Raw genomic sequence first — 14510 nt, 5'->3', positions numbered from 1 at the left:
CAATAAAATTTAAAGTGTTAAAATAATACAAAATATGTTCTTTGACTACAATGTAATGAAGTTAGAAATTGATAACAGAAATAAATTAGGAAAATTAAAAAATATGTGGATATTAACCAATCCACTCCTAAATAGCTAATAAATCAACCTTGTGATTATTGAAAGAAATAAAAAAGATATAACCCAGGGAAACTTATAGAAGTAGTGATCAGAATTTTATAGTTGTAAATGTCTTTATTAAAAATAAGAAAGATCTTACATCAACAACTTAATTTTCCACTTTAAGGAGCAAACAAGAAAGGATAAACTAAACCTAAAGCAAGCCTAAGAAAGTAAGTAATCACGACTGGTAGTGTAGTCGGCTACAAAGTAGGTCACAAGGTTAGTGGTTCAAACCCATGAGTGGTTCCACGGGGGTGGGGGTGGGGTGGGGGGAGGAAACTATCTACCCCTGTAAAAATTTAAAGTCTCAGAAATCCAAAGGGCAGTTCTACTCTGCCCTGTAGGATCTCTATGAGTCAAAATCAACTTGATGACAGTAAATTTGGTTTAGAACATAAATTAATAAAGAATAGAAAAACTCATTAAACAAAAAAAGTAAGCTTTGAATAGACGAACAAAATAAATAAACTTTCAGACTGACCAAGAAAAATGAGAGAGAAGACCCAAATAACTGGACTAAGATATGAAAGAGGGAACATTACTACTAACTACAGAAATGAAATGGAATGCTATCAACAATCATATACCAATTGCAATGCAGTGAATTATTTAATATGGCCCTTTTTAGTCATGTAACCCTTTAAGTCTTGTAACTCTTAAACAGTGATTGGGTGGGAGGATGTAAACAAGATGCTCGTAACCCCTCAAGGGGATTACACAGCTTGCTAACAATGTGAATAAGGTGCATGGAACCTTATAGGGTTAGGATCATGCAAATAAGGTATATGAAACATAACCAAGGGGATTGCTCCATTTTGCCATGCTAGACACATAGTGGTTATGCACTGAGCTGTGATCCACAAGGTCAGTAGTTTGAAAACACCAGCAGTTCCTCTGGAGAATGATGGGCTTTCTACTCCCTTAAAGACTTACAGTTTCAGAAACTCACAGGAACAATTCTACCTTGCCTTACAGGGTCACTTTGAGTCAGCATTTACTCAATGGCAGTGACTTTGGATTGTTTTTTTAGGCTTAAAAAGCCTAAAAAGTTAGTAGCCGAGTGTATCCTTTGAACTCAAGGTCCCTGTGCTGAGAACTTCCTAGACCCAGGAAACAGAGACATGAGGTTGTGAGATGTGGCAACAGAAGAACAAGGAGACTGGTATGAAGAAGCATGGTAAGCGTCTTGGTCTTCAGAGTGAGATGGCTACAGTAAGGGTGCTGATCCACAGAGCAGAGGGAGAAAGCTGAGTACCTTTGGACAGGACACTAGCTAGTGGAGTGAGGTGCTTTTGGACGGTTATTGATGAAGCTAAAGAACACTGTGACACTTGCTGAAAGAATAGAGGTCAGGCCAAGGGCTGAGGGTTGAGGGCCAAAAGCCAAGGACCAAGAAAGAGGCCTGCCTGTGGACACAGCCAAGAAGCGGGGCTGACAAGACCTGCATCTTGAATTGTTCTGGGTCCTATTACCCTAATAACTCAATCACTGTGATTATGGTTTGTGAATTCTGTGTTACTAATGCAACGCATTGTTGAATCTAGTACAGACATGGCTAGTGTCAGAATAGGCACAAAAGGTTGGAGGGTGAAGGAATTAGTGATGGGCTGATTATTTTGATTCTTGATTTTCTCTTTCTTCTGGCCTCCAAAAAAGAGATCTGACTCTTTCATGCCATTTTTGCACCAATCAATTAGATAACTAAGATAAAACATACAAGTTCATAGAAAGACACAAACTACAAAACTGACTAAAGAGAGACCATAGTTCTCTTTAGTTCTACAAGTAGAGACTGAATTAGTAATGAAAAGGGTTTTTTGGTTTTCATACCTACAAAGAAAAGCCCAAGCTCAGATAGCTTCATAGTTGAACTCCACCAAACATTTTAAAACAATATACTAATATTAATATAGCAACGGTTTAGAAATTCTTCCAAAATGGGAGGAAACACTTCCCAACTCATTCTATTAACACATTATTACCCTAACAACAACAAAAGCAAAGATATTACAACGAAATGAAACTACAGACCAATATCTCTTAGGAGTATAGACACAAAATTTCTCAACAAAATACTAGCAAGCCCTACAATGTGGAGTGTTATGACCTAGTGGGATTTATACAAGAGGTGCAAAGTGGTTTAACAGCTGAAAATCAATTAATATAATCCACATTATCATTAGCATAAAAATTAGAAACTACCATGGAGGAAAGAACTAGGAGGCAAAGGACATTTATAGAGGTATAAATACAGGCATGTACATATGTAAATATATTTGTATATAATAATAGGAACATAGATCTATGTACATATATTATGTTAAATAGTAAGGTAGCAGATGGACATTGGGCCTCTACTCAAGTACTCCCTCAACACAAGAACACTTTGCTCTAATAACCTGGCATTCTGTGATGTTTACCTTCCTGACACAATTGCTGAAGACAAAATGGGTACATAAGCAAATGTGGTGAAGAAAGTGGACGGTGCCCATCTATCCAAAGATATAGCATCGGGGGTCTTAAAGGCTTGAAGATAAATAAGTACCCATCTAGTTGGGAAGCAACAAAGTCCGCATTGGAAGAAGCACACCAGCTGGTGTAATCATGAGCTATTGATGGGATTAGGTATCAGGCATCAGAAGACCCAGAGCAAACAATTATATCAATGCAAACTAGGTAGGGGGTCGGGGGGAGTGGAGACCCAAAGCCCATTTGTAGACAATTGGACATCCCCTCACAGAAAGGTCACAAAGAAGGGATGACAGCCAGGGTGCAGCAAAGCACCAAAGAAACATACAACATTCCTCTCTAGTTTTTAATACCCCCCCCACCCCGAACTATCATGACCCCAATTTACCTTACAAATCCAGCTAGACCAGAGCATGTATACTGATACAGATAAGAGCTCTCACAACACAGGAAATCCAGGACAGATAAACCCCTCAGGAACAATAATGGGGAGTAGCCATACCAGGAGGGGAGGAGGAAAGTGGCGGGAGCAAGTGGGAACTGATCACAATGATCAACGTATAACAGACACCCCAAGGGGGACTAACAATAGAAACATGGGTGAAGCAAGACAGCAGTTGGTGCAAGATATGAAAATACTAATAATTTATAAATTATCAAGGGTTAATGAGGGAGAGAGTGTGGGGGAAGGAGGAAAAAAATAAGTAGCTGATACCAAGGGCTCAGGAGAAAGAAAATGTTTTGAAAAGGATGATGGCAACATATGTACAAATGTGCTTGACACAATGGATGTATGGATTGTTATAAGAGTTGTAAGAGCCCCCAATAAAATGATTTAAATAAATAAATAAAATAGACATGAGAATAAACAGCTGCGAAAATCTACAAAAAAATTAGAAAGTGTATGATCATTTCAATAGTTGCAAAAAAAGCATTAAACAAAATTCAAAACATGCTAATGGCAGAAGTATCAACAAGCTAGGTTTACAAGGGATTTTTTTCTACCTGATAAAGTACATCTATGGGAACCTTCAACTAATATACTTATTGGGGAAAAACTTAAGCTCCAACCCCCCTCCCCCACAGCCCAACCTGAGACCAGGGACAAGACATGGAGGTCCTTTCTCACTAAGTCTATTCAACACTGTACTACAGCTTCTTACCAGAGAAATTACAAAAGCAAAAGAAACAAAATTCATCCAGATTGAAAAATGTGAGGTCAAGTGATCTATGTGCAGATGACATGGTCATACACCCCTAAATTATTACAGGTAGCAAAGTTCCAGGATATAAGATCTGTTGATTTATTTCTATATGCTTATAATGAATACTCCAAAAATGTAATTAAGAAAGCAATTCCATTTAAAATAGAATTAGAAAGGGGGGAAATCCAATAAATTTAATCAAAGTACTGTAAAATTTATTCTCCAAAAATTATTAAATTCTTTTGGAAGAAAAATTTTAAAGATATAAATAAATAGAAAGACATCCACTTACAAAACTCATAAACTACCAGTAGGATTGTCAAGTGGTACAGCCACTTCAGAAAACACATGTGTTTCTCAAAATATTAAACATGAGATTTACCATTTGACTCTGTAATTCCACTCTTAGAAGTATATCCAGTAGAAATGAAAACATATGTCCACATGAAAAATGTAGTCTTTGAAAAGATGAATAAAATACACAAACTTTCCGACTGACAAAGCAAAAAAAGACAGGACCCAAAGTACTAGAATAAGACATAAAAGAAGGGCATTACTACTGAATTTACAGAAATGAACAGAACTATCAAGGAATACTATCAACAACTGTATGTCAATTGTGTTGCATTGGATTGCTTCGTGTGGCTCTTTTAGCCATGCATGGTCTTGTAAACGCCCACACGGTGATTGAGTTGCAGCAATCCAAATGTCCATCAACTGCTGAATGATTAAATAAAACGTAGTATATTCACAGGAACCCTGGAAGCATCGTGGATTACACATTGGGCTGCTAACCACAAGGTCATCACTTCAAAACCTCTAGCCACCCTGTGAGAGAAAGAGGCTTTCTGGTTCCCTAAAGACTTGTAGCCTCTGAAGCCCACAATAGGTAGTTTTATCCTCTTTTCTAGGGTCACTATGCATCAGAATGGACTCAGTGGCACTGAGAGTTTAAGTATCTCCATACAAGGAATTATTATTTGGCCATATAAAGAATGAAGTGTTGATACCCCCAAAACCCAAAAAAGGCACTGCTGGGTGAAGCTTTCATTGTAGGAATTTTTCCTGCTAAGTGAGAATCAAGCAACTCACTCTGAGTTAGTGCACCCAGTGGCTTCCTCGCCTGGAAAGGTTCTTCCTGGTCACAGTGAATATTTTCATAAAGGGAGCTTCACAAGAATCTCGTTTTTCGTGATGGCCAATTTAAGAGAACAGTGTGCAGCTGTGAAATTTTGTTTCCTGTTTGGGGAAAATGCACAGAAACTACTGTGATGTTGAACAAAGCTTATAAGGACAGCGCTATGGGGAAGACCCAAGTGTACAAGTGGTTTCGTCATTTCAGAAAAACGGAAAACAAACGGGTGAAAACATCGACTCGTATTGCACTTGGAGTTCATTTCAACAGGTCAGACTGTTAATCAAGCTTTCTATTTAGAGATTCTGAAAAGATTGTGTAACAGTGTGCAACAAAAAGTCCCTGATTTGTGGCAGGAGGGGCACTAGTTTTGCTACCACAACAATGTACCTGCTCACACGGTCATCTCAGTGCACCAGCTTTTGGCCAAAAAAATCCCAGCATGTCTCTCTTGCCCCACGCACCTTACTCACCTGAGCTTGCTTCAGGTGGCTACTTTTTGTTTCCACGAATGAAGAGGGACATGAATGAAGAGGGATTTGACAATGCAGAAGAGGTGATGAAAAAAATGAAGGAGGTGCTGTCAGCCATCCAAACAGATGAGTTTGAAAAATGTTTCCAAGAATGGAATTGCCAATTTGACAAATGGGTTAAGAGTAATGGAGAGTACTTTGATGGTGATAAGGCTGTTTTGTAAAAAAAATTTAAATACATAGCCTTGAAAAAAAAAAGCCAGCTTTTTTGGGTACCCCCTCGTATACTACCACATGGACGAACATTGAAAATTGTATGCTGAGTGAAAGAAACCAATCACAAAATACCACATATTATTTCATTTATATTAAATGTCAAGAATAGTCAAATCTATAAATACAAAGTAGATTAGTAGTTGCATAGAACTGGATAAAACAGGGTGTTGTGGATGATAGTGAATGGGTAACAGGATGCTTCTTGAGGTGATGAAGGTATTCTATAGTTGATTGTGGTAATGGTTACCCAATTCTGTCAATCTACTAGAAACAGAATGGGTAACAGATTTAAATGGGTGAATTGTTTAGTATCTGGATTATTTCTCAGATACTTATTTGAAGCAGGGTTTTATAACATTACTTTATTCAGGAGGGTTATTACTGTGCATGTACTGTGTACTGAACCTTGGCCTGGCTCAGGGTTCAGAGAGGAATGGGTCCAGGGATGAATCTAACCAATCATCTGCCCCTGGAGCTTGTGGTCAGATGAGGGGTGGACAGCATCCAATTAAACTCCAGCCTGCCAAAATACTGAGCATTCTGCCAGGTGCATACATTCTTCCTGTTAGCATTTACTGTGTTCTTATTGAGTACCATGCATGGTGCTAAGCATTGGCCAGGCAAGAACTCAAGGAACCTCACAATCCTGTGTGTAGTACTCACATTAGCCTCACTTTACAGCTAATGAAGCTGGCGTCAGAGTCTCTGTCGTACGACTTCTTGTGGGAAGCAGGGAAGCATAAGTGAAAGAGTCACTTTGTGATGGAGCCAGGAGAGAGCCTCACCCAGCTCTAGGAAGAAACTGAAGTTCCCCATCGGGCAGAGGGGCAGTGGTCTCAGCCTGGAATGGCATGGATTCTCATGGAGGCAAACAAATTCTGTTCACTCTTTAGTATTTCACCTCTCTGAGACTGTTTCTTAGATTACAAAATAGATGAGTACTTCTATTTCCATCATAAAGCTAAGTTCCCTGCATGAGATAAGACAAATGAAAGAACCAGAGTAAGTCTTTCCTACATACTGAGGCCAGGGACCCTGTGCCCTCATACTTGTGTAGGCCCAGCCTTTTCTAGAAAGGGCAATGCACATTCACTCACTCAAAAACACATCACCCATTCTCTATCCCCAGCCTCTGGCTCAACATCTTTGCCTTAGAATACTATTGCATTGTAGGAGAAACTGCTGACTTTCTCTGACCAGCCCTCCTCCTGGAAGCAGCTTTCCCAGACTGCCAGCCTAAGGGTACATCTTCAGAGCCCCACACCCATGCTAGTGTCTGAGGGACACCTGCCTCCTTGAGTTACAATTCTAGCCCCTCCACTGGCTAGCACTATGAGCCTGGGCAAGTGGCTTACTCAAAGTATCCAGCTCATCATTTGTAACAAGAGACTATATGAACACTTGGCATGCAGGGTAGTTATGAGGATTTAATGAAGTAATGCTTGAGAAGTATTATTATTTAACCTGCCCTTATTATTGTTAGCTGTCATCTAGTTGTACCCTAACTCTAACTCCTGGTGACCCCATGAACAATGGGATCAGACATATGTGGTCCATAGGCTTTTCATATGCCGATTTTCAGAAGTATATAACCAGGCCTTTCTTCCTGTGGTTGACGTTGCTAGGTGCCACCAAGCTGGTGTAGACCCATAGTGTCCTTATCCACAAGAGAACAAAACACTGCCTAGTCCTGCACCATCCTCATAACCGTTCCTTTGCTTGAACCCATTGTTGTAGTCACTGTGTCAATCTGTCTCCATGACGTCATTCCTCCTTTTCATTGCCCCTCTACTTTACCAAGCATGATGTCCTTCTCCAGGGAATGGTCCCTCTGGACAACATGCCCAAAGTATGTCAGATGAAGTCCTTGCCATCCTTGCCTCTAAGGAGCACTCTGGTCACACTTCTTCCAAGACAGATTTGCTTGCCCTTTGGTAATCCATGGTACTTTCATTATTCTTCCCCAGCACCACAATTCAAATGCATGGATTCTTCTTTGGTCTTTCTTATTCAATGTCTAACTTTCGCAAGCATATGAGGCAATGGTTTGGGCTAGGCATACCTTAGACTTCAAAGTAAGTGTTCTGTGTTCTTATTGAGTACCATGCATGGTGCTAAGCATTGGCCAGGCAAAAACTCTGTAATTTTCATCACTCCAAAAAGGTCTTGTGCAATAGATTTACCCAATGCAATGCATCACTTGATCTATTGACTGCTGCTTCCACGAGCATTGGTTGGATACAAGCAAGGCAAAATCTTTGACAGCTTCAATTATTTCTCTGTTTATCACGATATTACCTATTGAGCCAGATATGAGGATTTTAGTCTTCTTTAAATTGAGTTCTAATCCACACTGAAGGCTGCACTCCTTGATCTTCATCAGCAAGTGCTTCAAGTCTTCCTCATTTTCAGCAAGCAAGGTTGTGTCATCTGCATATCACAGGCTGAGAATAAGCCTTCCTCTGATCTTGATTCCTCTTTCTATAATCCAGCGTCTTTGTAGACTTGCTCGGCACTTTGAATAAGTATGGTGAGAGGATACAATCTTGATGCCCACCCTTCCTGATTTTAAATCATGTGGTATTACCTTGTTCTCTTCCCATAACTGTCCCTTGATCCATATACAAGTTCTGAATGAGCACAATGAAGTGTTCTGAAATTCCCATTCTTCTCAAGTCTATCCATAGTTTGTTATGATCCACACAGTCAAATACCTTGACATAGTCAATAAAACACAAGTAAACATCTTTCTAGTATTCTCTGCTTTGAGCCAAAATCCATCTGACAAATCCCTTGTTCCATATCCTCTTCTGAATCTTGCCTGAACCTCTGGCAGCTCCCTGTCAGTGTGCTGCTGTAACCATTGTTGGATGATCTTCAGCACAATGTTACCTGTATGTGATATTGATGATACTGTTCTAGTAGAAGGGCAGCAAAAGAGAAGAAGGCCCTCAAGGAGATGGATTTATCCCATGGTAACAAATGTACATATGTGCTTGACACAATGGGTGTATGTATGGATTGTGATAAGAATTGTACAACCCCCAATAAAATGATTTTAAAAAAAAAAAGATATCTGTGATAAAAAAAAAACCATTGGTCTTGCAAAATTCTACCATGTAATCTCCAGCTTAATTTCTATCACCAACACTATATTTCCCAACTATTATTCCTTCCTCCTTGTTTCCAACTTTTGCATCCCAATCGCCATAATCATCAATGCATCTTGACTGCATGTTTGATCAATTTTGGGCTAAAGACATTTAGTGGAATTCTTTCATTTCTTTTTTCTTTTTCTTTTTTCCCGACTGACAAGGCAGTTTTATTTATTTATTTTTTTAAATCATTTTATTGGGGGCTCGTACAACTTTTACCACAACCCATACATACATCCATTGTGTCAAGCACATTTGTACATTTGTTGCCATCATCATTTTCAAAACATTTTCTTTCTACTTGAGCCCTTGGTATCAGCTCCTCGTTTCCTTCCCTCTCTGCCCCACTTTCCCTCATGAAACCTTGATAATTTATAAATTATTATTTTTTCATGTCTTACACTGATGGATGTCTCCCATCACCCACTTTTCTGTTGCCCGCCCCCAGGGAGAGGGTTATATGTAGATCATTGTGATTGGTTTCCCCTTTCTCCCTCCACTTTCCCCTCCTGGTATTGCTACTCCCATTATTGGTCCTGAGGGGAGAATTCTTTAATTTCTTCAACACTAGCTTTCATGGTTGGTACATACATTTGAATAATAGCTGTAGTGATTAGATTTCTTTGTATTTGGATAGATATAATCCTATCACCAACAGCACTGTACTTCAAGATAGATCTTGAAATGTCCTTTTTGACAGCGAATGCAATGCTTCTCTTCCTAGTCTGTCTTAATCTAGAAGGTGCTCTTAGACCTGTTTATCATCAAGGAATTCACAAGCCCCTAGACAGGCAGATAGTGGCTCCCCATGAAGTGCATCAAAAGATCTGGAACTGAATCTAGGTCTTCTGAATGGAAGGCAAGAATTGTAACCTGGAACCAACACAACCTTCATAGCTCCCCCTAAAATGGGGTCTAATTCCCACTCTGAACACTTCACAGTTCTACGTAGTAGTTTTTAATATGTTGTGAATGATTGTTTGGACATGCACGGAATGCCCTGTGCTGGGGGACTTGGCTGGAAAGAAACAGGAGCTATTAAGTGAGTGAGTCATGTCCAGATCCTTAGCTGTCTGTTGGCCCTTTCCCTACTAGAAGAATCACTGAGAAGGGCCCTAACCCTCTGCTGAGATCTCCCCAAACAAGGATCCTTTGCTTATTTCATACATAGAAAGGTACACAGAGTCCAATAAGGGCATGGGATCTTGAGGAGAGCCATCAAGGATTCAGCTCCCACCATCAAGGCCCCAGGTGGGCCTCTTGTACAGCAGTTAGGCAAGGCCCTGATCCCACAAATGACCTGGGGATCTCACTAAATGCAGCTCTGTGGTGGGATCTGAGAACCTGAATTTCTAGCAAGCTTCCAAAATTGTTGATGCTATTCTACCTGCCATCCATGAAGTATCAGAGACCTCCAGCATGCCTTGGCACTTACTTCATGGTAATATCATAGGTCACAACCATGACTAGGTCTCTCACAAATCCTAGAAGACCCCCAAACCCACCTGAGTGTACCCTGAGCTTCCAATAGTTGGAGAATACTACTACATAGATCTCAGATTTTCCAGGATCCCATTTCTATTATATATTGAAAATAAAGTAGTGCAATGAAAAAGTAATAGGAAGAAAACCATGGAGAGCCTCATGACCATATTGAAACAAATGTTATTCTTCCTTCCCAGATTCCAAACCCATCTCTGCCAGTGAGCTGGTATGTGTGTGGTAGGGGTGGAGGGGTTGGGGGGAGGGGGGTTTCCTCCCATAAGCAAGAGCTGCCCCTGTAGGCTGTCCTGGTATAGGGAAGCCTCAGGTTGTCCCCTACCCATCCCACAGGTGAGAAGCCCAGTCCACAGTGTCTGAAGCCCTCACCCAGACCTCCCCTGGGCACGAAACAGAGAGTTTAGGGGATCCTCCCCTCCTTCTTCACAAACTGCTGAGGAGGAGGCGAAGGTGGGGTGTGGGGGAGGGGAACACATCTGGATTCCTGGCCCTGAAGCCTGCATTCCTACACTGTGAGTGTGAGGAGAGGGAGCAGTTGGGAGGCTGCTGGCCCCTCACCATCCGGCCACAAGTAGAAACCGGATTCACCCCTGCGGGAGACTGTTGGGGACTTGGAGTTACAGAACCTCATTTGGGGGTTCAGAGCCCCACCCATCCCCACTCCAATTACTTGCTCCACAGCATGGGTCTAGACTGAGTGTCTGTCCTGTCTGCACCAGTCAATCTTGCCTTGGAACAGAGGGGTCAGAAGGGGGCAAGGGGCCCAGAATTCCATGGCCAGATTATTCACTGAGGAACAACTCTGAGAAGGGAGTAGCATGACCGCCCCACTCCCCACCCACCTTGTCCCACCCCAGAAGCAGGTCCTCAGGGAATCCAAGAGCCATGCCTGGCTGGGCTGCCTTACCTGGGGGCAGTCTTTGATGTAGTGTCCCTTGTTGAAGCAGAGGTGGCACAGGTAGTTAGGTGGGGGCCGTTTGCTGGGCTTGCGGGCCTCAGAAGTGAGGGTCAGGTCAGCGAAGTGCTCAGTGAGGGAGTTGAGGCCATCAGCGATGTTGTTGAGAGAGCCGTAGGGCGAGGCACTCTTATACACACTGTTGCTCAGTGCCTGGGGAGACGGAGACTGTAAGGTTTCTGGAAGCCTGAGCATTTCCATGCCACCCCCCACCCCCGCTGACACACACAAAATCATGCTGAGCCTTCAATAGCCACCAGTAGGAAGGCTGTAACAAGGTCATAGGGGAAATGCCTGTTTTCTTGTGCCTGGTCATGAAGATGACAACAACGACAACGGTAACAATTATTAATATCATTAGTTCTGTCTTTCACACATTGCCAGGGATAGAAAGGTAGAGCAGAAAGTAACCTGCTAGAATCAGGGCTGTGCCACTTACTGGTGATTTTAGGCAACTCACTAAGCTTTGGGTTGACTCAGTTTCCCCATCTTGTAAGGAAGAGGAACTTCACTTACAGCACTGTTTCTACTTTACCGGAAAGGGGGCGAGGGTGGTGGTGGGGATGGGATCTGATTCCAGCCCTCCTCTGGTCCCTAGGCAGCTCAGTGGCTTTCCTGTCCTATGAGGCCTGTGCCTGGGGGTCTCAGTCCAGGCCACTTCTTTGGGAGTCTGCAGAGGGAAGTCACCCACCTCTCCCTCCCTTCTCACCCCCAGATGATGGGAAGCAGACGTCTGGCCTGGCTTCAGAGCATGGCAGGCCCAGGCCCCTCTAGTGTATGCAGTCTGCATTGAACAAGAGGGGCTGGCCACACTGGAATTTAGTGAAAGTGTAGTCTGCAGTGAGGCTGGCAGGGGCCAAGGCCAAGGCTAGAAAGAGGCAGCTCCCCCCCTGGCCCAACCCAGGGGTCCAAGAAATGCAGGACTGTTTCATGGACCCTGGGAAAACTTTGGTCTGATAACAGAAAGGCATTCTCCTGGTAGTCCCAAGGTTGACAGGGTCTCAGGACCCCTGAGAGGGAGGAGCTCCCTTAAAAAGATGGGGCAGATGGGAACCTAGATGGCCCCTTGAGGGAAGGGGAGGGAGGGAGTAAGTCAGGCATACCCCAGGGCATCAGATGCCCCCTCAGGACAGAACCTAGTACTCAGGGAGGATCCCTAGCCTCACCATTCAGCCCTCATATTGCGCCTGGCCTTGCCCTGCTGGACAATGACACAGCCCTCATCTCCAGGTGCCATCGCTGTCTCTGACCCTTGAATATCCTGTTGAATGTATGCTGCTGTATGACTCAATCGGCCCTTTCCAGTTCTGTGCCCCTATTACCTCCTGTGTACAGGGGGATATTTGTCCTGGGATATTAAAGACAGACACTGCATATAGGCAGCCTAGGCCCAACACACTGATAACCTACTGTGATTAGAGGTTCCTAATGGCCACCTCTGCTCTCTCACTGCCCAGTCCTCTTTAAGATTCCGGGATGCATTAAACCCAGGACCAGCGGAAGTGACTACACACACCTGCTTTCTGTCTCCAGCTCTCTGCTGAGCCCAAGATGGAATGATCCATCCTGAGAGGTAAAAGGCCTTCCAGGACTGGTAGCTGTGAGACAGTGATGGGGATCCTTGTGGGCTGGAAACTGGATTCTACACTCACATATACTGAGCAGGTCCTGGGCTCACTGGAAATGTGACTAGGACTACAGTAGTTGATTCTCACTCCCACAGCTTTCTGAGTCATGGCCCCCGTTTCACAGATGCTGTAAGTATATCCAAATTTACATTGCTTGACCTGAGAAATGTTTAGCAAGTCCTTTTCAGACCCACCCAAACAGCTACCTGGGACTGCTTGAAGACCCAGAATCTGCGTCGAGAGCTCTTCTGCATCCAGCCAGTCCAACCCACCTGGACATGGGAACCCCTCAACTTCCTAGCCAGTAAAGTCTTTGCTTATCTTTCTTCTAGAACTCTTGCCAGACCAGGAGGCCCCTTTCCCCACGAAAGTTGGTCTGATAGAAGGCAGCAGCATCCCAGTGTGCCAGGGAAATGATCAGTCAAACAAGAAACTTGAAGCTCCAAGTGGTGTGCGTGACTCACCCTTCTGTCTGGGAATACAATTTTACAAACAACAAATCCTGCCTCCACCCACCCCCACCCCCCAAATTTCCCCCCTTTTATCTGGATAAGATATTTTGGCACCAAATTGTCAAGAGGAAAGGGAAGTTTAGTAGATGCCAGAAAGTGCACTAATTACACTGAAGAATCTCTTGCGGCCCTGCCCCACTGCCCACAAACAGCTCCTCAGACATCCCTGGGCCACTGGAGATCTCAGAGCAGGCAACCCTCTCTCTGCGGCTTGGGGACCACACCTACCGCATCATGAGCATTGAAACTGCCCCACTGGAAGCTCCACAGACCCAGAGAAAGGAGGCCAGAGTTCCCAGCACCACCACGTAGATACCTCCAGTGTCCTCCATCTGCTCCCCTGCCCTGCCCCAACTCAAGAAACACACCACCTTTGAGCAGAAAGGACAGAGAGTGACCAGCTGATTCAATCTCCTTTCATAATTCACATAGAGAAACTGAGGTACTGGATACAGAGTCTGGGCAAACAGCCACCAACCAGGCCTAACGGCCAGAGTTCTACTGGCCACGCCTGTGCAAAAGGCGGGTGGGGCGTCAAGCTGTTTCCTCTCCCAAGGCACAGAGGAGCTCTGGCCATGGAGGTGACCATGGAGGTGACAGGCCAATGGAGACTGGACAGGGCAAAGCAGAGGTCAATACACAAATGTTCCCTCCCTTCCAGTCATGGGGCTGAGGGCTGGCACTTTGGGTCTCCCATATGGCAAATGGAGGGCAGATGGAAGGTGAATTTGATGATGAACCCAGTACTGCTTCTTTGTGTCCAGATACCCAGCCTCCAGAGGGTGCTGAACACTTGTGCTTCTAGGCCAGGCTTGTAGACTTCCCCTTACTGGTCAGGTCTGACTCTGCCCCATGGGGCAGCTCCAGGCTGCTTGGCTGCTCCCTTGGCTCTGCACCCACTGTCTACCTCTTGAACTGCCCTCTCTCCATCCATCCAATCTTGGGTCCATATCTGACTCTAACTCCAGTTAGGTGGCCATGGATGAACCTTTCTCCCTTCCTCAAGACCACAGGCTCCAAGAATCAGGAAGAAAAGTACC

The 14510-nt window shown here is 43.7% G+C and overlaps 1 protein-coding gene across 1 annotated transcript in view; it reads right to left on the bottom strand.

The window, feature by feature from the left end:
* ZCCHC24 (zinc finger CCHC-type containing 24) overlaps positions 1 to 11531 on the bottom strand; it is an 89228-nt gene extending 77697 nt beyond the window's left edge. The window contains exon 1 of the mRNA XM_004715307.2: positions 11283 to 11531. Coding sequence (XP_004715364.1) covers positions 11283 to 11531 — 249 coding nt within the window. The remainder of the gene's footprint in view (positions 1 to 11282) is intronic.
* Between the last annotated feature and the right edge of the window lie 2979 nt (positions 11532 to 14510).

The sequence above is a fragment of the Echinops telfairi genome, unplaced genomic scaffold (assembly GCF_000313985.2).
Source record: "Echinops telfairi isolate 266 unplaced genomic scaffold, ASM31398v2 ScPeMD7_7462;HRSCAF=8500, whole genome shotgun sequence".
In the NCBI taxonomy this organism is placed as follows: domain Eukaryota; kingdom Metazoa; phylum Chordata; class Mammalia; order Afrosoricida; family Tenrecidae; genus Echinops; species Echinops telfairi.
This window is presented reverse-complemented; position numbering and strand designations above follow the sequence as displayed.